This window comes from Salmo trutta, chromosome 14, assembly GCF_901001165.1.
Source record: "Salmo trutta chromosome 14, fSalTru1.1, whole genome shotgun sequence".
Taxonomy (NCBI): Eukaryota; Metazoa; Chordata; class Actinopteri; order Salmoniformes; family Salmonidae; genus Salmo; species Salmo trutta.
The window spans coordinates 23760444-23784029 of record NC_042970.1 but is presented as its reverse complement, the minus strand read 5'-3'; the positions used below and the strand labels follow the sequence as shown (position 1 = coordinate 23784029).

At 48.6% G+C, this 23586-nt stretch overlaps 1 protein-coding gene across 1 annotated transcript in view; it reads left to right on the top strand.

The window, feature by feature from the left end:
• Positions 1–23586, top strand: part of slc25a26 (solute carrier family 25 member 26) — a 69697-nt gene that overhangs the window by 5044 nt on the left and 41067 nt on the right. Inside the window, exons 3-5 of the mRNA XM_029774958.1 lie at positions 604–722; positions 9703–9807; positions 9943–9990. Coding sequence (XP_029630818.1) covers positions 604–722; positions 9703–9807; positions 9943–9990 — 272 coding nt within the window. The remainder of the gene's footprint in view (positions 1–603; positions 723–9702; positions 9808–9942; positions 9991–23586) is intronic.

Sequence of the window (23586 nt, the reverse complement as noted above, 5' to 3'; positions counted from 1 at the left end):
ACTGTGTCAATGCGCACGCTCACTTTCACGCTGGTGCTGTACGTCATCAATTTGGGCACCAGGCGTATCTGTATAGTCTCCCCACTCTTTCTCTCTTTCTCTTTCTCTCTCTCGCTCACGCTGACACTCACACTCACTCTCCCAATTCAATTCAAGGGCTTTATTGGCATGGGAAACATGTTGGCATTGTAAGTAGATAATAAACAAAAGTGAAATAAACAATAAAAATTAACAGTAAACATTTCACTCACAGAAGTTCCAAAATAATAAAGTCATTTCAAATGTCATATTATGTCTATATACAGAGTTGTAACGTTGTGTCACTCTTTCTCTCTCCCTCCCCCCCACTGTTTCTTTCTCCCTCCTTCCCCCATTCTCTGTCTCTCCCAGACTCTTTCTCTCTCTCTCTACCCACCCTCTCTCTCTCTCTACCCACCCTCTCTCTCTCTCACCCCTACTCACCCTTCTTCTCCACTCCCTCCAACCCTCTATCTCTACCCTCCTTCCAACCCCTCACATTTTCTCACTCTACCCAGTGTTATTAATTGCTGTATGCAGGTTGACTAATGGTCCCTAAACTGTGACGGTTCTGCTTGGTTTCAGCTGCTGCGTTCTTCGTCACTTATGAAAGCACCAAGTCCATGCTCGGAGCCCACGGAGCCCTCTCAGCCCCACACATGGCACCTGTCACTCACATGCTTGGTGCATCCCTGGGAGAAGTAGTATGTCTCCCATCTTCTTTCTTTTTTTCTCTTGCATGCATCACAGTCCAAATGCAGCATGCTTGTTTACTTAATTGCCTGAAAATTTCACAGACAAATATGCGCTGAGTTAGAATGTGGTTTTGGCTGTCGGCCTCGGGCCCAGCTGGGTCCTTGGGGTCCTTGGGCGTCTTAGCATTTCGCCACCAGCTGGGTAAATAAGAGCTCATTATTGGCTATTGACTTAGCTGTTTTCCACGCGAGGCCCCAGACTCCCTCAATTTTGTCTGGGGATTTGGGCTTTAAAGCGGTGAGGAGCGGCACAATTTCCTCTGTTGATCCAGTCCTAATCGCTCACTGCCAAGGAATCCGTCCCTTTGGGGCTGGCTGTTCACGTTGGCATGAGATGGGGGGGTTTCTCCTGTCTTCTCCTGCCTCCTGCCTCCATCTCCACCACCTCCACTAGTACTGGTTCTTAGTATTCATGGCTTTTGGATAGATGTCATTTAAAGTTTTACATGTTTATGAAATGCCTCTTCCAATTGTATTGTGAAACATTGTAAGCATTTTCTGTTGTATTTTTGTTCAGTCAGCGGTGAGGTCAGTGCTGCTTTTAACCCTTAACCCGCTACTGGGGATTTGAGCACTTCAAAAGGGGAAGCCGTGGAGCAGAGCAGGGGTGGTGCCCCGCTGCATTCTGAGTACGCGTTACGTGATTCAAAGGGAGTAATCTCCCGGCTTACTCATAAAGGCCTAACCCAGGGCAGCCCAGAGAGATACCGACAAGCAAAAAACATCTTCCAGATTACGCAACTGTTTCCAAATGTCATTCTGTCTTCTACCTATGATGCATATTTGGAGTTGAATACACATGGAAATTACATGTTTTTTATTTTAATTACACTATATATACTTCAAATGAGTGGATTGGGCTATTTCAGCCACACCCGTTGCTCACAGGTGTATAACATCGAGCACACAGCCCTGCATTCTAATCTAATTTATGGGCTCCCTAGTGGCGTAGCGGTTTAAGGCACTGTATCGAAGTGCAAGAGGCGTCATTACAGTCTCTGGTTCAAATCCAGGCTATATCACATCCGGCTGTGATTGGGAGTCCCATAGGGCGGCGCACAATTGGCCCAGCGTCATCCGGGGTAGGCATCATTGTAAATAAGAATTTGTTCTTAACTGACTTGCCTAGTTAAATAAAGGTTAAATTAAAAAAAATCTCCATAGACAAACATTGGCAGTAGAATGGCCTTACTGAAGAGATCAGTGACTTTCAACGTGGCAGGATGCCACCTTTACAACAAGTCAGTTCGACAAATGTTTGCCCTGCTAGAACTGCCCCGGCAACTGTAAGTGTTGTTATTGTGAAGTGAAAATGTCTAGGAGCAACAATGGCTCAGCCGCGAAGTGGTAGGCTACACAAGCTCACAGAACGGGAAGGCCAAGTGCTGCAAAAAATTGTCTGTCTTCGGTTGCAACACTCACTACCGGGTTCCAAACTGCCTCTGGAAGCAATGTCAGCACAATAACTGTTCGTCGTGAGCTTTATGAAATGTGTTTCCATGGCCGAGCAGCTGCACACAAGCCTAAGATCACAAGCCTAAGATCACGATGCGCAATGCCAAGCTTTGACTGGAGTGGTGTAAAGCTTGCCGCCATTGGACTCTGGAGCAGTGGAAACGCGTTCTCTGGAGTGATGAATCACACTTCACCATCTGGCAGTCCAACAGACGAATCTGAGTTTGGCGGATGCCAGGAGAACACTACCTGCTCGAATGCATAGTGCCAACTGTAAAGTTTGGTGGAGGTAGAATAATGGTCTGGGGCTGTTTTTCATGGTTCGGGCTAGGCCCCTTAGTTCCATGAGAGTAAATCTTAACGCTACAGTATACAATAACTGTGTTTCCAAGTTTGTGGCAACAGTTTGAGGAAGGCCCTTTCCTGTTTCAGCATTACAATGCCTCCACCACAAAGTGAGGTCCATACAGAAATGGTTTGTCGAGGTCAATGTGGAAGAACTTGAATGGCCTGCACAGAGCCCCAACCTCAACCCAATCTAACACCTTTGGGATGAATTGGAACGCCAACTGGACGCCAACTGAACTGGAACGCCAACCTAATTGCCAAACATCAGCGCCCGACCTCACTAATGCTCTTGTGGCTGAATGGAAGCAAGTCCCTGCAGCAATGTTCCAACATCTAGTGGAAAGCCTTCCTAGAAAAGTGGAGGCTGTTATAACAGCAAAGGGGGGACCAACTCCATATTACACTACAAGACCACATACTTTTGGTCTTGTAGTGTATCTCATATCCCTAGATAATCATTGTATCAATTACAAAATTCTAAACAAAAAAATTGAATTTGCCTTAAACTTAAAGTAACTTTTTCAAAGTGCCCTTGTCTCTGCCCTAGATAGAGGTTGAGTTAGAACTGAGTTGGTAATCTTTGTGACCTGTGCAGTCATCATTAAGGAGATAATGAAATACACTGTATATCCCTGAGTTAAAGCCCTCAGCCTCTGTCTTAGAGTCCTGTCTCCACCTCCAAGTTTCAGTTTAAAGTTTTCAAGTCTGGTAGCAGCAGTTGTGATGTGTGTGTGTAGCATGAATGTATATGTGTGTATGTGTGCATGTGTGTTAAGGTGCGGAGAATCAGAGCAGGTGGTCAGTCCAGTTCAAGTGTTCAGCAGTCTGATGGCTTGTAGATAGATTTCTATCAGACCTCATGCTCTGATACCGTCTGCCCAACACTAAGGGAGAGAACAGCTTTGAGTAGATATCCTGGATGGGTGGGAGCATGGTCCCTTGCGGCCGTGGTCGGAGCAATACCCGTACCAGGCCTTGATGCAACCGGTCAGGACGCTCTCGATGGTGCAGCAGTAGTATTTCGAAAAGGGTTGGCCTGCCTAATTTCTTCAGCTGCCTTAGGAAGTAGAGACGCTGTTGCGCCCTCTTAACAAGAGTGGTGGTGTTGGTCCATGACAAGTCCTCAGGGATGTGGACGCCTCTAGCAGGGCGACTCTCTACTGCAATCATCCAATCTGACAGGTCACCCTGTGCCCTATGACAGAGGGTATATATGAATCTTTGTATTTATCATGTCTTTTAGATGTATGGCTGCCTCAAATTCCTATTTTCTTCTTTAACTTCTGTTCTTGTACCCAACATGATGAGAAGTTGAGCTTCAGGAGAGGTTTGCCAGAGGCTCTGTCTCACACACACACACACACACACAAGTCATCAGGCCCCATCTTTGCTCATCTCCTGCACTTCTCTTAACTTGCTTTGTGTGAATACAGATCAGGCCCACCTTGTCACCACCAAATGAAAACATCAGAATCCCATTATGTTCCCCCCCTTCTCCACATTACCTTAACCTTCCTTTACTTCTGTCTGTTGTCAGGCTGGCGCAGAGCACATATGCCAGTTAGATTCTTCCATTCTCTCTCTCTCTTTCACTGTCTCTGCTTTTCTCTTTTGCTCTCTCTTTCTCTCCCTCCCTCTCTTGATGATTCTCTGTCAGCGGCTGGCTGCAGGTATGGCCTCACAAACGCCAGAATGAGGTGTGATTTGGTCCTAGTCAAAACTCAGGGGACTTCATTTAGTTGTGTTATGCCACCTGTGTGCAGGTTGGAACATTCTGGACTAGAGGCACACAATCAGGATTCAAGTTTTGTCAGGGACAATCACGATTTACCACAGAAGATTTTTCTTTAGTTCACGTATTTCATCATCATAGGGGAATCGTGGGTGACCTCGTTCTCCAAGGTTTGTTGCAGACGACAACTCTCTATTGTCTACTTTTTGCAACCTTTCTAACAGAAAGAGAAGAGGAAACAAATAAAGAAACAACCAAAGACAGAGAGGAGGAGGAGGAAGGAAAGAGAGAATAGGAGATCAGCCTCAGCTCCATTGTTTTAGTGACTGTCCCTCCCATAAAGAATGGTGGAACTGATGGTGTCTGTCAGGGGCTAGCAGGTTGTTATCCAACTATTATATCACATTTATCTTCATTCCCATTCGCCCGACACAGTCCCTGAAAGCTCATTTGTCAAGCAGAGGGAGCAGCTTTCTTGCATTTATAAAGCTTGTCTCCTGGAGGATGTACTGGGAAACAGAGTGTGTGACATGACAAGGGGGGCGGGACGGGGTGGCGACTGGCAGCTACTTAACTTGGCACAGCCTGGAATAATCCATGCATGGGCTCCCTGAAGAGACGGCAGTATGTGATTTATTGGGTGTGCATCATCCTCATCTCTCCCACCTCACCCCGCCTCAAATTGAGTTGTGCTCCAAATTAGATGTTTGATGAAAATGCACGGTGTCAGTGGGAGATTGGCTCAGCCATATCTAATATGACTATCCAGCCTGTGTCTGTTGGTCGTCATGTGTAGAAATTGCCCAGTGCCGTCTGTCATTGAGGTGTTTCTGCAGGACTGCTCCCAGGAGCTTCCTCATAGGTTAAAAAAAAACAGATTAGCAGGATTTCAGAGGAAGAGACATAGCTGATGTTTATGCAGTTATTACTACCCGGAGGAGATGTCTGAATGGATGTTCTGATACAATGCTGACTTCCTGTGGGAAATACTGCTGGGCGGCTGAGGTGATCAGGGATGGCCTGGAACGTTCTATTGGTTTTCTTCCTGATTCTGAAATAACTTCAGTGGAGACAGACAGTGTGTGTGGATTGCCATTGATTGTCTTATGAAAGTTAGACTGAAATGTGTGTTTGGCTAAAGTGAGATTGTGGAAAAAGATTAGCTGCCCTCTATGAACTGCTGAACTACGTCTTTCACTGGTCAAATGGGTCACTGTGTTGGTCTGTATTTACTGCAAGATCCCCAGGGCTGCAAAATGTTGAGTTCTTCCATCTGTTTGAGTTATTTTATCCTACATCACATTGAGCCTGTCTCTCTCTGCTCACGCCTGAGGCTGCTCCATATGTGTGGATTCCACCCTGTTGCTTTAATGCCAGTTCTTTCTATGTTAGTGAGACAGAGGGTTCTTTTAAAAGTGCCATTGCCAAAAACTTTGAATGACAAATTAATCAGTTGTCTTATCTTCTGTCTGGAGCCTTGCCTATTGCCTCTAAGCCCTTTGTTCTTCTACCTGTGGCTCTCTTTGTCTGTCATCCAGACTGGCCACAGGAGCAGGATTGTAGGCAGGGGATTAACTAGCCATGAGCCGGTTGGAGGGAATGAGGGAGGGAGGGATGAAGGAAACGACTCAAGCCCTGGATTGATTTGCCTGCATGCTGATTGGTGCGGTGAGCCTTCGTTAATTTCCCCTGTTCCTTCCACAGCGTTTCCCCAGTGATTGAGTGTGGGCTCGTCGGTTGTTGTTTGGTGGCGTCGTGGAATTTGAAAGCCGTCGTCATTAGGATTTACAGCAGCAGCCAGGCAGGGAGGCAAGCCGGAGGAAACACAGGCTCAGATCACACGCTACCTCTAATTAACGCCACACACTCCAAATTGCTTGTAAATAAAGATGAATTGCGTAGGGAATGTAAAAGACGCTGGCAGTGGATTTATCATACATTTAGCCTACCAGGCCAGTCTGTGGGATGTGGGGGGGGACACGTCTGTCACGCCCACACCCCTCCCTCTAAACGTGAGATAACAACCCAGTCCCAGACAACCCAGTGGGGTACACCTAAATCTGCCTCCACCCTACCCATCACTCATGGGTCTGATCTCAGATAGTGCTTTCACACACATGCTCCTAAAACCCTCCTCTGAAATGATCTGTTCAGAGGATGTACACTCACTCTCCCCATAGCAGTCCTCAATTACTCCCAAATAAACAATGTCCCTAATTTATTTGGTATAATCTCTGTCTCATTCCGCAGCCTGCCGTGAGCTGATGTGAAAGAGCGCCCTCCACCACTACATGATACAATTGTCAGCAATTACTTGTCATAGCCACTTTTCTTTCCACTTAGCAGCATCATTCTGATCCTTTGGCGAATTAGGTGGGGAAACATGATATACAATGTATGATAAATGTTAACTCAGCCAAAGGAAGAGTAAATTAGATCTTAGAAATGGATCCTGTCAGGTTGTATAGCAGACAGACGGCAGCTAGTGCTCTGTCTCACCACTGGGGGGCACTCTGGCACCATGCTTTGGAGGGAGAAAATGGTCCTTTGAATACTGTAGAGAAAGGTTACGCTCACAATTAGACACCTTTGCCATGTGGGTTCTGGTGCAAGGGTTTGTTGGTTTGTTTCTTGTTTGACAGAACATTTCAAAGTCAGAAGCCATGTCATTCTATCCTCAGATGAAGTGGAAACAGTCAGTACTCCAGGACCTGTTGGAGTGATATGATACCCACCTTCAACACATGCTGGTCTCCTGTACTTGGGTGACCTTGAAAATCATCTGAGACAAGTTGTCAGCTACTGGTCACTCTCTATTCATTCCACTTGAACTGTAAAATTACTGGCTGTTCCCAGACAAACTGAATTCTCCATCTCTCAATCACCAGTGGTCACCCTCTCTCTACTCTCCATCCCCCATGTGCAGTCAATACATACATTACATGTAATGACCTGCTCTGGCAGAGGGGTACAGTGGGGGTGAAAGAGGGAAATATAGAGAGATGTCCTAGCAGCTGGGCTGAATCCTGGCTAGACCCTGCCCTAGACCAGAGGGGGCTGACCGGGCTGAGAGCTGAGGATGGCCAAACCAGCATACCAGTAATCACCATGGTGCCACTGTCACCTTGGTGTCATACTCCCCTTTGCAGAGTGAGATAGCCATCTCGTGCCGGAGGGAGTCTGGTGCGGTGCGGGGGCTCCTCACCTCCCTCGGTCTGGGAGATTGCCTCCCGTTACTGGTGCTCCCCGGTATTTCCGCTCCGCTGCAGCATGAATGGAAATCAAGCGGAGCCGCCTAGCTTTAAGGGAGCAGGAGGCAGCAGTCATAAATATGAATTATCTTGAGGAATTGTTTGCACTCCATATTTCTGTTGACATGGGTGCTCTTTAGGAGTTTGTATGGGTGAGGTAGGAAGGATGGTGGGGCGGGGGGCTATGTGTGTTTTGCAGAGTAGGACACAGATGGGCAATGAGGCGGTGACGGTGACCTTTTTACCTGCTGCTCAGGTGTCAATGTAATTAAGGTTTGAATTTTCAGTCACACAGGCCAGTGCTGGGGCATAAATTAGCTTACAGAAGCACTAGGCCTACACTAACACAAAGACCAGGTAGTCTACTCGCAGTATAATTGCTAGGTCATTTCCTGCTTGGCACCTGTGGCGTCTGGCAGCTTACAGTTTTCTCTTTATCTAAAGCAAACAGACTACATACAGTACAGGATAATAGATAGCAACTATTTCTCATCTGTTGCCTTATCAGTTTTACTGTTTCACTTGAGTTTTAATGTTCTTTACACTTTACACAAATCAAAGTTTATTTGTCACATGCGCCGACTACAACAAGTGTAGACCTTACAGTGAAATGCTTACAAGCCCTAACCAACAGTGCAATTTTTAAGTGAAAAATTGGTTTTAGGTAAACAATAGATAAGAAATAGAAATGAAAAACAGTGAAAATAATAGTAGCGTGGCTACATACAGGTGGTACCGGTACAGAGCCAATGTGCGGGGGCACCGGTTAGTCGGGCTAATTGAGGTAATATGTACCTGAATGTATAGTTAAAGTGACTATGCATAGATGATAAACAGAGAGTTGCGGCAGTGTAAAAGAGGGGTTGGCGGTTGGGAGGGCACACAATGCAAATAGTCTGGGAAGCCATTTGATTACCTGTTCAGGAATCTTATAGCTTGGGGGTAAAAGCTGTTGAGAAGCCTTTTGGTCCTAGGTTTGGCGCTCCGGTACCGCTTGCCATGCGGTAGTAGAGAGAACAGTCTATGACTGGTGTGGCTGGGGTCTTTGACAATTTTTAGGGCTTTCCTCTGACACCGCCTGGTATGGAGGTCCTGGATGGCAGGCAGCTTAGCCCCAGTGATATACTGGGCCGTACGCACTACCCTCTGTAGTGCCTTGCGGTCGGAGGCCGAGCAGTTGCCATACCAGGCAGTGATGCAACCAGTCAGGATGCTTTCGATGGTGCAGCTGTAGAACCTTTTGAGGATCTGAGGACCCATGCCAAATCTTTTCAGTTTCCTGAGGAGAAATAGGTTTTGTCATGCCCTCTTCACGACTGGCTTGGTGTGTTTGGACCAATCTAGTTTGTTGTTGATGTGGACCAAGGAACTTGAAGCTCTCAACCTGCTCCACTACAGCCCCGTCGATGAGAATGGGGGTGTGCTCGGTCCTCCTTTTCCTGTAGTCCACAATCATCTCCTTTTGTCTTGATTACGTTGAGGGATAGGTTGTTATTCTGGCACCACCCGGCCAGGTCTCTGACTTCCTCCCTATAGGCTGTCTCGTCGTTGTCGATGATCAGGCCTACCACTGTTGTGTCATCTGCAAACTTAATGATGGTGTTGGCGTTGTGCCTGGCCATGCAGTCGTGGGTGAACAGGGAGTACAGTAGTGGACTGAGCACGCACCCCTGAGGGGCCCCCGTGTTGAGGATCAGCTTGGCGGATGTGTTGTTACCTACACTTACCAACTGGGGGCGGCCCGTCAGGAAGTCCAGGATCCAGTTGAAGAGGGAGGTGTTTAGTCCCAGGGTCCTTAGCTTTGTGATGAGCTTTGAGGGCACTATGGTGTTGAACGCTGAGCTGTAGTCAATGAATAGCATTCTCACGTAGATGTTCCTTTTGTCCAGGTGGGAAAGGGCAGTGTGGAGTGCAATAGAGATTGCATCATCTGTGGATCTGTTTGAACGGTATGCAAATTGGAGTGGGTCTAGGGTTTCTGGGATAATGGTGTTAATGTGAGCCATTACCAGCCTTTCAAAGCACTTCATGGCTACGGGCGTGAGTGCTACGGGTCTGTAGTCACACTTGTCAGCGTGTGTGTGTGTGTGGTGTGGTGTGTGATCTGTTCTGGGTGTTGTAATGTCCTGTGTTCCTCCCTTAGGTGGCATGTCTGATCAGGGTGCCTACTGAGGTGGTGAAACAGAGGACTCAGGCCTCGCTGTCCTCCAACACCTACCAGGTGCTGCTGGCCACTCTCAGAGAGGAGGTAGGCCGACACCATAACCCATCAATACTACAATATTTGTTTTTCCATTCTCTCCATATGTTTCATGCATGTGTGTGTATCCAGACTGTGTGTGTGTGGTGTGTGTTCCCTAACACCTATCTTGTCTTTGTGCAGGGTGTCAGGGGCTTGTACAGGGGCTACAAGAGTACGGTACTCCGAGAGGTAGGCCTGGTATCCCACACACACACCTACCTTCTACACTGACTCTGCCAAAAGTACATCAAAGCTTTCTCATTGCATTAGCCTCTATCAAACATCATTGGCAGCTTCATGGACTCTTGGTAGTTTTTTGTCCCTCAAGTGTGTGTGTGTGTGTGCGCAGCCTGTACCACGGTAACATGTCAGGTAGTGTACTTGTAGACTGAGACTATTCAGAATTGATTAATTCATGATAACTGTGTGAAAGACGGTTGTATTTTCTCCCATTATTCCTCTGAAAGCCTTCTAAATCCCGCTGGGCTGAGAGGGGAGTGGATGGAATCACTCAACTATTGGCTTTTTTTCTGTTTCATTTTGCACAATTACTTAACCGAGACCGGTTCCCTCTAATGGAATATCTTGATTAATTAAAGTAATTAGAGATGTTATAAATGCAAAACAAAACAGGGAGTAAAAAAGAAGAGATTGAGCATTGAACCAGTCCTCTTGATGACGGCTCACCTTTGTAGTGGAGCGCCTACTCTGCTCCCGCTCTTTGATTCATTATCTGCTGGTTAATTGAACCTGCAGAGCATGGTCATGTGGGATGGATTCAGGAACGCTGCACCCCACAGGCTTTTTTCTTCTTTCTAATTTTCATTAGAAGGAGAGAGAAACCACAAGAGTGGGGAAGAAAAATAGTATGTGAGGGTGACAGTTGTTCTCCCCTCGCTTTTTTGGGTACTGTCCCCGACCGCTGTGCTAGCCTGTACTTATTTTCTGCCTCACTAAACCGATGTTATTCACGCAAATTCCATCTGGACAGTGAGGAAAAAAAGGACAACAAGGCTCTGTGATTTCTCCAAGGGGCTGTGAATAAATGAATACATTTGGAGGCTGGCAGCCGGCCTGTGTGCATACTAAGGGCCAGATGAAACGGAGGGGAGAGGGGCAGAGGAGTGCGCAGGATCCTCCTCGTGATTGGCTTTGACGTGTGGCAGGATGGTAATTCATTTTCTCATCCAGCTATCCGCTATCTCATCCTGCTCGGCGACCCTGTCAAGATAACTTTGTTTATCCTGAGCAGCGCTCCCCCAGTACGGTCACCTAATTGAGGTCCTCTCCGTGGTGTATATTCATTAAGGATCCTTCAGAAGTGATTTGTGATGGCAGAGATCTCTCAGGTGACTGCAGGAGGCCGGAGGGAGTGTGGCTGTGGCCAGGACGAGGGGTATGAGCAGTAGGGTGTGTGGCTGTGGCCAGGACGAGGGGCAGGAGGCCGGAGGGAGTGTGGCTGTGGCCAGGACGAGGGGCAGGAGGCCGGAGGGAGTGTGGCTGGGGCCAGGACGAGGGGTATGAGCAGTAGGGTGTGTGGCTGTGGCCAGGACGAGGGGCAGGAGGCCGGAGGGAGTGTGGCTATGGCCAGGACGAGGGGCAGGAGGCCGGAGGGAGTGTGGCTGTGGCCAGGACGAGGGGTATGAGCAGTAGGGAGTGTGGCTGGGGCCAGGACGAGGGGTATGAGCAGTAGGGTGTGTGGCTGTGGCCATGACGAGGGGCAGGAGGCCGGAGGGAGTGTGGCTGTGGCCAGGACGAGGGGCAGGAGGCCGGAGGGAGTGTGGCTGTGGCCAGGACGAGGGGCAGGAGGCCGGAGGGAGTGTGGCTGTGGCCAGGACAAGGGGCAGGAGGCCGGAGGGAGTGTGGCTGTGGCCAGGACGAGGGGTATGAGCAGTAGGGAGTGTGGCTGTGGCCAGGACGAGGGGCAGGAGGCCGGAGGGAGTGTGGCTGTGGCCAGGACGAGGGGCAGGAGGCCAGAGGGAGTGTGGCTGTGGCCAGGACGAGGGGCAGGAGGCCGGAGGGAGTGTGGCTGTGGCCAGGACGAGGGGCAGGAGGCCGGAGGGAGTGTGGCTGTGGCCAGGACGAGGGGTATGAGCAGTAGGGAGTGTGGCTGTGGCCAGGACGAGGGGCAGGAGGCCGGAGGGAGTGTGGCTGTGGCCAGGACGAGGGGTATGAGCAATAGGGAGTGTGGCTGTGGCCAGGATGAGGGGCAGGAGGCCGGAGGGAGTGTGGCTGTGGCCAGGATGAGGGGTATGAGCAGTAGGGAGTGTGGCTGTGGCCAGGACGAGGGGCAGGAGGCCGGATGGAGTATGGCTGTGGCCAGGATGAGGGGTATGAGCAGTAGGGAGTGTGGCTGTGGCCAGGACGAGGGGCAGGAGGCCGGAGGGAGTGTGGCTGTGGCCAGGACGAGGGGCAGGAGGCCTGAGGGAGTGTGGCTGTGGCCAGGATGAGGGGCAGGAGGCCGGAGGGAGTGTGGCTGTGGCCAGGATGAGGGGTATGAGCAGTAGGGAGTGTGGCTGTGGCCAGGACGAGGGGCAGGAGACCGGAGGGAGTGTGGCTGTGGCCAGTACGAGGGGTATGAGCAGTAGGGAGTGTGGCTGTGGCCAGGACGAGGGGCAGGAGGCAGGAAGGAATGTGGCTGTGGCCAGGACGAGGGGTATGAGCAGTAGGGAGTGTGGCTGTGGCCAGGACGAGGGGTATGAGCAGTTGGGAGTGTGGCTGTGGCCAGGACGAGGGGCAGGAGGCCGGAGGGAGTGTGGTTGTGGCCAGGACGAGGGGCATGAGCAGTAGGGAGTGTGGCTGTGGCCAGGACGAGGGGTATGAGCAGTAGGGAGTGTGGCTGTGGCCAGGACGAGGGGTATGAGCAGTAGGGAGTGTGGCTGTGGCCAGGACGAGGGGTATGAGCAGTAGGGAGTGGTGGAGGACTAATTCACAGCCGACATGATAATGTTAGGTAGCACATCAATCTCTTCATGGATTTATATCTTCAGATCTATCCTTTTCTAAATGAAATACTTGCTCTTTGTCAAGCTGAGGTAGGATTTAAGTTTCAGACAGTAGGAAATACCCAAGGCCAGGGGTCCTCAACTCTGACCCTATGAGGTCCGGAGCCTGTTGGTTTTCTTTTCTACCTGATAATTAATTGCACACACCTTGTGTCCCAGGTCTAAATCAGTCCCTGATTAGAGGGGAACAATGAAAAAATGCAGTGGAACTGGCTTCAAGGTCCAAAGTTGAATTTGAGGGCTCTATGCCTAAATGAGAAATGCACAAATGCAAGCAAAGTGATTTCGCTTTGTCTGTGCCAAAAGAAAGTACTTAAATCCAAATACAGGTTCTGGGGAATAATTAGTTTGGATTCCTATGCACTAAGCTGTTAGTTGCATTTGTTGTCCATTTCAATCATTATAAATCCCAGTAAATCACCACCATTAGTATTATGTAAATGCTTAACATTTAATTAAGGCCTTGCTTAGGTCTTTTGTTAATGTACTTTGGCATGTTCCCGGTTTGGGTGGTTTATGGTATGTTCTCTCGCCTCACCACCTGTTCAGAACACTGTTCCTGTTCACCACTAGAGGGCAGAAGAAGATTATTCCACTCAGAATCATATTATTTATATTTATTTAACCAGGCAAGTCAGTTAAGAACAAATTCTTATTTACAATGACGGCCTACTGGGGAACAGTGGGTTAACCGCCTTGTTCAGGGACAGAATGACAGATTTTTACCTTGTCAGCTCAGGGATTCGATCCAGCAACCTTTCGGTTACTGGCCCACCACTAGGCTACCCTAGTGAGCCCTTGCCTTTCTCTCCTCTCCAAACTGGCATTATGACATTTATGAGCACCAATCACCCTGATGAAATTGATAGGCTTTTTTCTGCATGACGGTAGTGAACATGTTTGAGTGCCATTATACTCTGGCATAACATAAGAATTTATCTTGGAGTTGAGCTAGACTGCTTCAATTACTTTTTCATTAATGAGCTTCAATTATGTTATTTGCTAGTAATTTAGTCATTTGCTAGTTTACATTGAGGAGGGCTGTGTAAGTGAAGCAGACAGTCATTGCTCTGACAAGGTGAAATGATGGAGCTGCGTTATCCTCTAACCCTCAAGCACAGCTCAATACTCCTATTGCTCTCTCTTTCTCCCTCTCTGTCTTTGCCTCTCTGTGTCTTTCTCTTCCCCCTCTTTCTCTCCCTCACCCAACTGTGGGCTCTTGTCTCCCAGGGAGTTGCTGTAGGAGAGAGAGAGTGACAGAGAGCGAGAAAGAGTGAGCGACCTGTCTTACGTGCATCTGTCTGACAGGAATAAAAGCGTGATGATTTATGTGTCCCCGGTCCTCCTCCCAATAACACAGGGCTGGAACAGCCGTCTGGAGCACTGAACTGAAAGACAACCTGCAGTCTCTCTCTCTCTCTGTCGGTCTGTCTGTCTCTCTCTCTCTCGCTCGCTCACTCTCTCTGCCTCAGCAGACAGGAGCTGGCATCCAGCTCAGGGAGAGAGACCAGTCTTACCAAACGCATTACTCCTCTCTATACTGCTCTCCAGGCTGAGACTCCACAATGAGCTGCTCTCCCTTGGGGCATATCTTTCTCTTAAAGCAGTCATATGTAACTATAAATTGTCACCAAAGTAAATACACTTTAACTGCACAGGTAAAAGGGCAACTTTGACTATATAAATGAACTCCTCTGTTCTCCTTTCCCTCTCACTCAAGCCCTCTCTCTCCTTTTCTCCCTCAAACACTGTCGACATGAGGGCCTTTGGCCCCTGTGGCCCAGGTCGAACCCCAGTTGTTTTAATTGCTCTATCGTTTACCTTCCTTCTCTGCCTCAGTCACAGTGGAAAATGTGTGTGTTCTGATGCAATAATGATGTTATACACTGAGTATATAAAACGTTATGAACATCTACTCTTTTCATGACAGACTGAGCAGGTGAATCCAGGTGAAAGCTATGATCCCTTATTGATGTCACTTGTTAAATCCACTTCAAGAAGTGTAGATGAAGGGGAGGAGACAGGTTAAAAGATAGTTAAGCCTTGAGACAATTGAGACAGGCATTGTATATGTGTGCCATTCAGAGGGTGAATGGGCAAGACAAAGATTTAAGTGCCTTTGAACGGGGTATGGTATTAGGTGCCAGGCGCAGCGGTTTGTTTCTAGAACTGCAACGCTGCTGGGTTTTTCATTATCAACAGTTTCCTGTGTGTATGAAGAATGGTCCATCACTCAAAGGACATCCAGCCAAACTGAAGATCTCGTACAACGCTGTGTACTACTCCCTTTCACAGAACAACGCAAACTGGCCCTAACCAGAAAAGAAAGAGGAGTGGGAGGCACAACTGGGCAAGAGGACAAGTACATTAGAGTGTCTAGTTTGAGAAACAGATGCCTCACAAGTCCTCAACTGGCAGCTGACGAGTTTCAGAAAAAAAGTTCTTTGTTTCTGGCCATTTTGAGCCTGTAATTGAACCCACAAATGCTGATGCTCCAGATACTCAACTAGTCTAAAGAAGGTCAGTTTTATTGCTTCTTTAATCAGAACAATAGTTTTCAGCTGTGCTAATATAATTGCTAAATAGTTTTCTAATGATCAATTAGCCTTTTAAAATGACAAACTTGGATTAGCTAACACAACGTGCCATTGGAACACAGGAGTGATGGTGGCTGATAATGGGCCTCTGTATGCCTATGTAGATATAACATAAAAATCAGCCATTTCCAGCTACAATAGTCATTTACAACATTAACAATGTCTACACTGTATTTCTGATCAATTTGATGTTATATTAATGGACAAAAAATGTGCTTTTCTTTCAAAAACAAGGACATTTCTAAGTGACCCCAAACTTTTGAACAGTAGTGTTTACAAAGACATTTCAATAGAAAACAGGTAAAATGAAACGAAATGCACCTAGTTTGCTGTCTTTCCAGTTTCAGTTTGAAGTGATTGTGTTAGCTGTGTAGTTGGCTAGCTCCTCTGATCAGTGTCCTGGCGAGAGAGCAAATGTTCTATGCCAGGCGAAATCTCGCATCATTAGCTCATTGTTATGGATGTATCCAAATAAATGTCACTAGAAAACAGCTTAAGCAAACGCAAATGCAGCCAATTTGCTGTTATTCTGACTGCACTGTTTGACTCTAAGTTAGCCGTTATTGGCTAACTAGCAAGCTAGGGATAAGAACGTTGCCAGCTAGCATGGCAACGGAACATTTAGAACAAACGCCTGGATCTAGAACAAAGATATAGAACAAAAAGACTTTATGACTAGGTCGTGTCTCTGGCAACCTAACAGATAGAATGAATGACCTGCCGGCTTGTGTAGCAAGTAGCAACCCTAGATTTGTGTCTGGACTATATCTCCTGGAAGAATTAAATAGTAGGAGTACATTCATCAAAATCATTATTTGAATATGTTGGTAACCCTTTGTGTAAAAGCGATAATACCCTCGAAGCCGGTGTTTGGAGGATATATTGGCACAACCTTTTCTCGGGTATAACAACACCCGTGCCAATATATCCTCCAAACACCGGCTTCTCTGACATTCTCACTTAAACACCCTCATCTGACTCGCTGGCACAGATGGAGAAGGGAAAGACAAAATGGAAGATTTACTCTGCACGTGTGATGGAATGTAGGCTTCCTCCCTCCCTCTCTCTAACGTGGACACATGGGCACAGTCTGTTATTTAATACTGGGTTGGACTGTGTATCTAGTCCAGGGTTCCCCTCACTAACATCAATATCTACAGTCCAAAATACTCCTCAAACAACCCCCCTCCCCAAAAAAAAGGGAGATGAGACTGGTACACATGTCAGTGTGGGTAAATGTAACTGGGTGTTGTTTAGAAGATGGAATCCTATTGATTCACATCTGCTTGTCCATTGCTATGTTTACATAATGGGATCAATGAGTAGCAGGGAGGCCTGGCGGATATAATGGGCCCTGTTGACCTTTGTGTGTTTGTCCTGACCTGTCCCTGTGTGTAGAGGTCTGTGTGGTGTGTGTGTGTGGGGGAGAGGGAGGGAGAATATAAAAAGGTGTGTGTTGGGGGTGAGGTATCTGGTGTCAGCACATAGTTGGAGCTGGTATTGGCTGTGCAGACAGGCTGAGGGAAAGGAGACACAGCTGTTGCATGCTGTTCCTACCAGGCAGGCAGGAACCAACCTTCACACTACAGCCTCCTCGTTTCCCTTAGAACCCCTATCCTGCTGGGACCAGCTCCGTCTGATAATCCACCCCCCGCTGGAGCAGTTAGCCTGATCTAACTCACCGGCACCACCTTGATTAGCACCCCCCGTTTATACTCCACAAACCATGTGTACTGAGGTATTTGTTGAGGCAGTAGACAGGAAGCTTTCCATGTTGAAAGAGCAACCAAACCTGACAGTGTCCCTATAGCACTAAGAAGGCCAATAGAATGAGATCAGAGACATCATTTAAAAGGCATCATTGGATAAAACATTACAATGATGGAATTTGCAAGCCCGTGTCCCTCACTGACTTACTCATATTCTGAACTCAGCTTTGTGACTCAACTATTATTACACATGTCATTGGTTTAGCTTGTTGTCGTAGGCTATGTGCAAGGCCATCGTAGGCTATGTGCAAGGCCATCGTAGGCTATGTGCAAGGCCATCCCAAAGTCATTTAACAGACTCAAGTCTGTGCTGAACTGTTTGATGGTTTTCTGTCATGAACATGAAGTCCTCCACACACATCATGATACAGACACATGCCCCGCCGTTCAGTCTACAGGACGTAGAGACTAGCTTACTGTGTCTGTCTCTGTCAGAACCCTCACATTGGACATTACTGGCCTTGTTTTGCCGTGGTTGGAGATTGAAGTTTATGATATATGTTTATGCTGGCTCTCCCCTCTTTTTGTCAGTAAGCTCTCTCTGGTTGATGTGTTTGTCAGGACTATGAACGAGGGTCTCTCCTCTCACACACACACGCATGTATGCACACACTCCCCTCATACACACTCCCAGTGGGATGCAGTTTGGCAGGTGCTCCTCGACAGCTCCTGGTGTATATCTGAGAACACGCCTGGTGGCCTCCACTAGAACAACAAGCAGAGGTACTGATGACTAATGGACTTGGATGAGGAGGTAGACTCTGGATGAGTACACAGGCAGGATGGAGACAGACAGACACCCCACGTACAGGTCCCAGGGTCTTATCCTTGGTCTTATCCTTGGCTGTTTGCAAAAATAAATTTCTTGAACAATGGTGCAGATGCAGAGTTTGGTAACAGAATGATCTGCAATGATCTTCAAGAAAATGTGTACAAAAAGAGTTGTGTGGTTTAACTTTGCCATCATTGGTATTTGTTTGGCATACATTATTAAGTGAATAATCTGAGTCTCAGCATCACTCTGTTACCGTGGAATTGCCCCTATGCTAGTATTTATTATTGCCCCTATGCTAGTATAATTATTTATTATTTTACACCATGTTTTCTCCCCAGTTTCGTGGTATCCAATTGGTAGTTACAGTCTTGTCTCATCTCTGCAACTCCCGTACGGACTCGGGAGAGGCAAAGGTCGAGAGCCGTGCGTCCTCTGAAACACAACCCAGCCAAGCCGCACTGCTTCTTGACACAATGCCCACATAAACCGGGAGCCACACCAATGTGTCAGAGGAAACACTGTACACCTGGCGACCATGTCAGCTTGCACTACGCCCGGCCCACCACAGGAGTCGCTAGTGCGCGATAGGACAAGGACATCCCTGCCGGCCAAACCCTCCCCTAACCCGGACGACGCTGGGCCAATTGCCTTAAACCACTGCCTTGGACCACTGCGCCACGCGGGATCCCCGCCCTATGCTAGTATGTCTTACTACCCACTCTGATGGGTATTAAACCCAAACCAAAGTGACCAGAAGACAATGAAGTGATTACAGCTTTTCACCCATTTATAATTATTTCCCAGGCCTCTGACCTATCAGAGAAGCAGCAGGGACACCTGAGCCTGATGTCAGTGTGCACCAGAGCCAGGCCAGGTCTGTAGCAGACACACGTGTACACAGGAAGCATGGATTCACAACCAATAACACTCTGACAGGGTTATTACAGCTGTATATCTATTATCCAGGGCTAGGAGATTGTTACGTTTACAGCGTTGTGTTGTTTTTACTGGTTTCCCTTAGCGTCAACTGTACTGTGAGCAGAGTTTTGGTGTCATGGTCAGTGGTGTGGTTGTGACCAACATGGCTGCCGTTAGCGATCGGTAATGAGCGTATATGTCTCCAGGTCTGGGGGCTATGCTTTCTTCCCACAATTTTCTGCATGTTTGCCTCAATCCGAGCAGAAAACGATCCGGGCCTCACATGTGTTTCCAATAAGGACTGCATGCCTGGCGAGGAATTCAGAATCACAGAGTGGGGAGGGGGGGTCAAAAGAGGGGAGGAGACTGGAGGGGGTCAAAAGAAGGAGAGAGGAGAAGAGACTGGAGGGGGTCAAGAGAAGGAGCGAGGGAGATACTGGAGGGGGTCAAGACAAGGGGAGAGACTGAGGGGGTCAAGAGAAGGAGAGAGGGGGAGAGACTGGAGGGGGATCAAGAGAAGGAGAGAGGGGGTAGAGAATGAAGGGGGGGTCAAGAGAAGGAGAGAGGGGGGAGAGAGAGTGGAGGTGGGTCAAAAGAAGGAGAAAGGGTGGAGGGGGTCAAGAGAAAGGGAGGGGGAGAGTGAAGGGGGGTCAAAAGAAGAGAGGGGGAGACTGGAGGGGGTTCAGGAGAAGGAGAGAGGGGGGAGAGACTGGAGGGGGTCAAGAGAAGGAGAGAGGGAGGAGAGACTGGAGGGGGTTCAAGAGAAAGAGAGGGGGAGAGTGGAGGGGGTTCAGGAGAAGGAGAGAGGGGTGAGAGATTGGAGGGGGTCAAGAGAAGGAGAGATGGGGAGAGACTGGAGGGGGTCAAGAGAAGAGGGGAGTGGAGAGGGGGAGATACTAGAGGGGTGTTCAAGAAAAGGAGAGAGGGTGAAGAGACTGGAGGGGGTCAAGATAAGGCTTGAGGGGAGAGACTGGAGGTAGGTCAAAAGAAGGAGAGAGGGGTAGATACTGGAGGGGGGTCAAGAGAAGGAGAGAGGGGGGAGAGAAAAGGAGAGACGGGGAGAGACTGGAGGGGGTCAAGAGAAGAAGAGAGGAGAGGGGGAGATACTGGAGGAAGGTCAAGAGAAGGAGAGTGGGGGGAGAGTCTGGAGGGGGGTCAAGAGCAGGAGAGAGGGGGAGAGACTGGAGTGGAGGTCAAGAAAAGGATAGAGGGGGAGACTGGAGGGGGGTTCAAGAGAGGGGGAGAGTCTGGAGGGGGTCAAGAGCAGGAGAGAGGGGGATGGACTGGAGGGGGTCAAAAGAAGGAGAGGGGGAGAGACTGGAGGGGGGGCAGGAGAAGGAGGAGAGACTGGAGGGGGGTCAAGAGAAGGATTGAGGGGAGAGACTGGAGGGGGTCAAAAGGAGAGAGGGTGAAGAGACTGGAGAAGGTCAAGATAAGGAGAGAGGGGAGTCAAGAGAAGGAGAGAGGGGGAGAGACTGGAGGGGGTCAAAATAAAAGAGGGGGGAGAGACTGGAGGGGCGTCAAGAGAAGGAGAGCGGGGGGATAGTAGGAGGGGTTGAGAGGGGTGGTCATGAGAGGGTAGGAGAGACTGGAGGGGTTGGGGGGGGTCATGAGAGGGTAGGAGAGATTGGGGGGGAGAGGGGTGGTCAAGAAAGAAATAAAGCAATACAGACATAGAGGCTGAAGAACTGAATAATCCATGTCCACAATGTCAGTGCTGTTTCACCTGAGAATGGTGGGATGGAAGAGCGAGGCGGACGATACGTCTCTGTATCACTGTAGAGATGTCGGGAGGGAGCACCCTGTAATTAGAGGTTAACCTCACACTTGTTTAACAGCGCTATTTCAGGAGGGGAAACTGCTTAGCTGGATCCCTTTCCTCTCTCTCCACCCGGCTTGCTCTCATCCCTCTCATCACATGGCCATCTAATTCAATTTCAGCCAATTCAGGTGTTGAATTGAAAGTCATATTAATTAACAGTGTGTTCTAGCCTGGTCACTTTTAAATGGTAATGTCCTCTATGGATTTGAAAATGAATAACCAAATCTAGAATATTTGTAGAAATTATTTTCTGTAAGTAAGCTCCTGTATTTCTGAAGCATGGATGTGTGGCCTAGTTGTTCCCTGGAGGCTATAGTGCTGGGACGTTGGCCAGATGATGGCACCTGCTGCAGGCTGAGAACCCTGGCCCTGTAGGACCCCAGCAGCCTGGCCCTGTAGGACTCCAGCAGCCTGGCCCTGTAGGACCCCAGCAGCCTGGCCCTGTAGGACCCCAGCAGCCTGGCCCTGTAGAATCCCAGCAGCCTGGCCCTGTAGGCCCCCAGCAGCCTGGCCCTGTAGGACCCCAGAACCCTGGCCCTGTAGGATCCCAGCAGCCTGGCCCTGTAGGACCCCAGCAGCCTGGCCCTGTAGGACCCCAGCAGCCTGGCCCTGTAGGACCCCAGCAGCCTGGCCCTGTAGGACCCCAGCAGCCTGGCCCTGTAGGACCCCAGCAGCCTGGCCCTGTAGGACTCCAGCAGCCTGGCCCTGTAGGACTCCAGCAGCCTGTCCCTGTAGGACCCCAGCAGCCTGGCCCTGTAGGACCCCAGCAGCCTGGCCCTGTAGGACTCCAGCAGCCTGGCCCTGTAGGACCCCAGCAGCCTGGCCCTGTAGGACCCCAGCAGCCTGGCCCTGTAGGACCCCAGCAGCCTGGCCCTGTAGGACCCCAGCAGCCTGGCCCTGTAGGACCCCAGCAGCCTGGCCCTGTAGGACTCCAGCAGCCTGGCCCTGTAGGACTCCAGCAGCCTGGCCCTGTAGGACTCCAGCAGCCTGGCCCTGACCTGGGAGAGCAGAACTCTGCTGACATGTCTGTTTAGTTTAGCTCAGCTAACAGCTCCGCTAACAACTAAACCCCCACTGGAAACATCTAGACCAGCCCAGAGAGGTCAGGGGTCAGATGATGATGTCATGTCGAATGGAGAAGAAAAAACATTGACTATGTAATTAACGTAGCCATTCTCACCTCACCCCAACCCACTGGCTGTGGAACAGGTGACAGACAGGCTGAGGGGTGTGTCCATCTGCTTCCCTGGAGCAGTCATGTACTGTGATGTTGTAGCTAGGCTAATTGAGCATCTTCATTACTGAAAGGTAAATGATTGCTTTATCTATCCAGTCAGTGACTGCGAAATGCGGTTTGTTTCTGAGGAGTTCTGTACAGTCTTGTTGAGGAGTGATCAGGTTGGTTTCTCTCCTCCAGCAGTGTGTTTGACCCAGTCGGTGTGTTCGTACTGTCACTGCCAATCAGACCCCAGTTCTCTTTCTGAGGCTCTGCTATTCCCATCTGTGCTGAGTTTATCTGAATCCCAGCTGATAAAATGTGTGCGTGTTAGAGAGAGAGAGACTCCATGAGTCTGTGGCTCTGGGCTTGGCTCCCACAGTGCACACTGATGTATTTTTGGGGGGTGCACCAAGCCCGAAGGCTTTCTGTTTATGTGTAGAGCTGACAGAGGTAAAATGACGTGTTCTATTGGACTGAGCTTAATCTACTGTAATACTTTGATGTCGCTCCCTGGCTCCTCACCTCTCCTCTCCCCCAACCCTTCAGAGTCATTCCAGATTGTTCTGAAATAGTTTCTGTGGTTAGAAACAGATAAGATGAGCATTCCTTCAACATTATTTTTTTAAAATTGAATTTGATCTCTGAGAAATTAAGTAAATTGATTGCACCCACATTGGCCCTTTTTTTAATTTATAGGATTCACATAATATTCAATAAATATAGGACCCGACATCCGATTTGGACCACAAAAAGACGTGAAGAATCCAATAAAATGGTTAAAAGCCAACCACGGACCACCCCACACCAATCCCAACCCAACAACCAATATACAGTACAGCGTACTGTATAGTAGTACAGTGGGGGGGGAAAGTATTTGATCCCCTGCTGATTTTGTATGTTTGCCCACTTACAAAGAAATGATCAGTCTATCATTTTAATGGTAGGTTTATATGAACAGTGAGAGACAGAATAACAACAAAAATATCCAGAAAAACGCATGTCAAAAATTTTATAAAATGATTTGCATTTTAATGAGGGAAATAAGTATTTGACCCCTCTGCAAAACATGACTTAGTACTTGGTGGCAAAACCCTTGTTGGCTATCACAGAGGTCAGACGTTTCTTGTAGTTGGCCACCAGGTTTGCACACATCTCAGGAGGGATTTTGTCCCACTCCTCTTTGCAGATCTTCTCCAAGTCATTAAGGTTTTGAGGCTGATGTTTGGCAACTCGAACCTTCAGCTCCCTCCACAGATTTTCTATGGGATTAAGGTCTGGAGACTGGCTAGGCCACTCCAGGACCTTAATGTGCTTCTTCTTGAGCTACTCCTTTGTTGCCTTGGCCGTGTGTTTTGGGTCATTGTCATGCTAGAATACCCATCCACGACCCATTTTCAATGCCCTGGCTGAGGGAAGGAGGTTCTCACCCAAGATTTGACAGTACATGGCCCCGTCAAATGATGCAGTGAAGTTGTCCTGTCCCCTTAGCAGAAAAACACCCCCAAAGCATAATGTTTCCACCTCCATGTTTGACGGTGGAGATGGTGTTCTTGGGGTCATAGGCAGCATTCCTCATCCTCCAAACACGGCGAGTTGAGTTGATGCCAAAGAGCTCCATTTTGGTCTCATCTGACCACAACACTTTCACCAGTTGTCCTCTGAATCGTTCATTGGCAAACT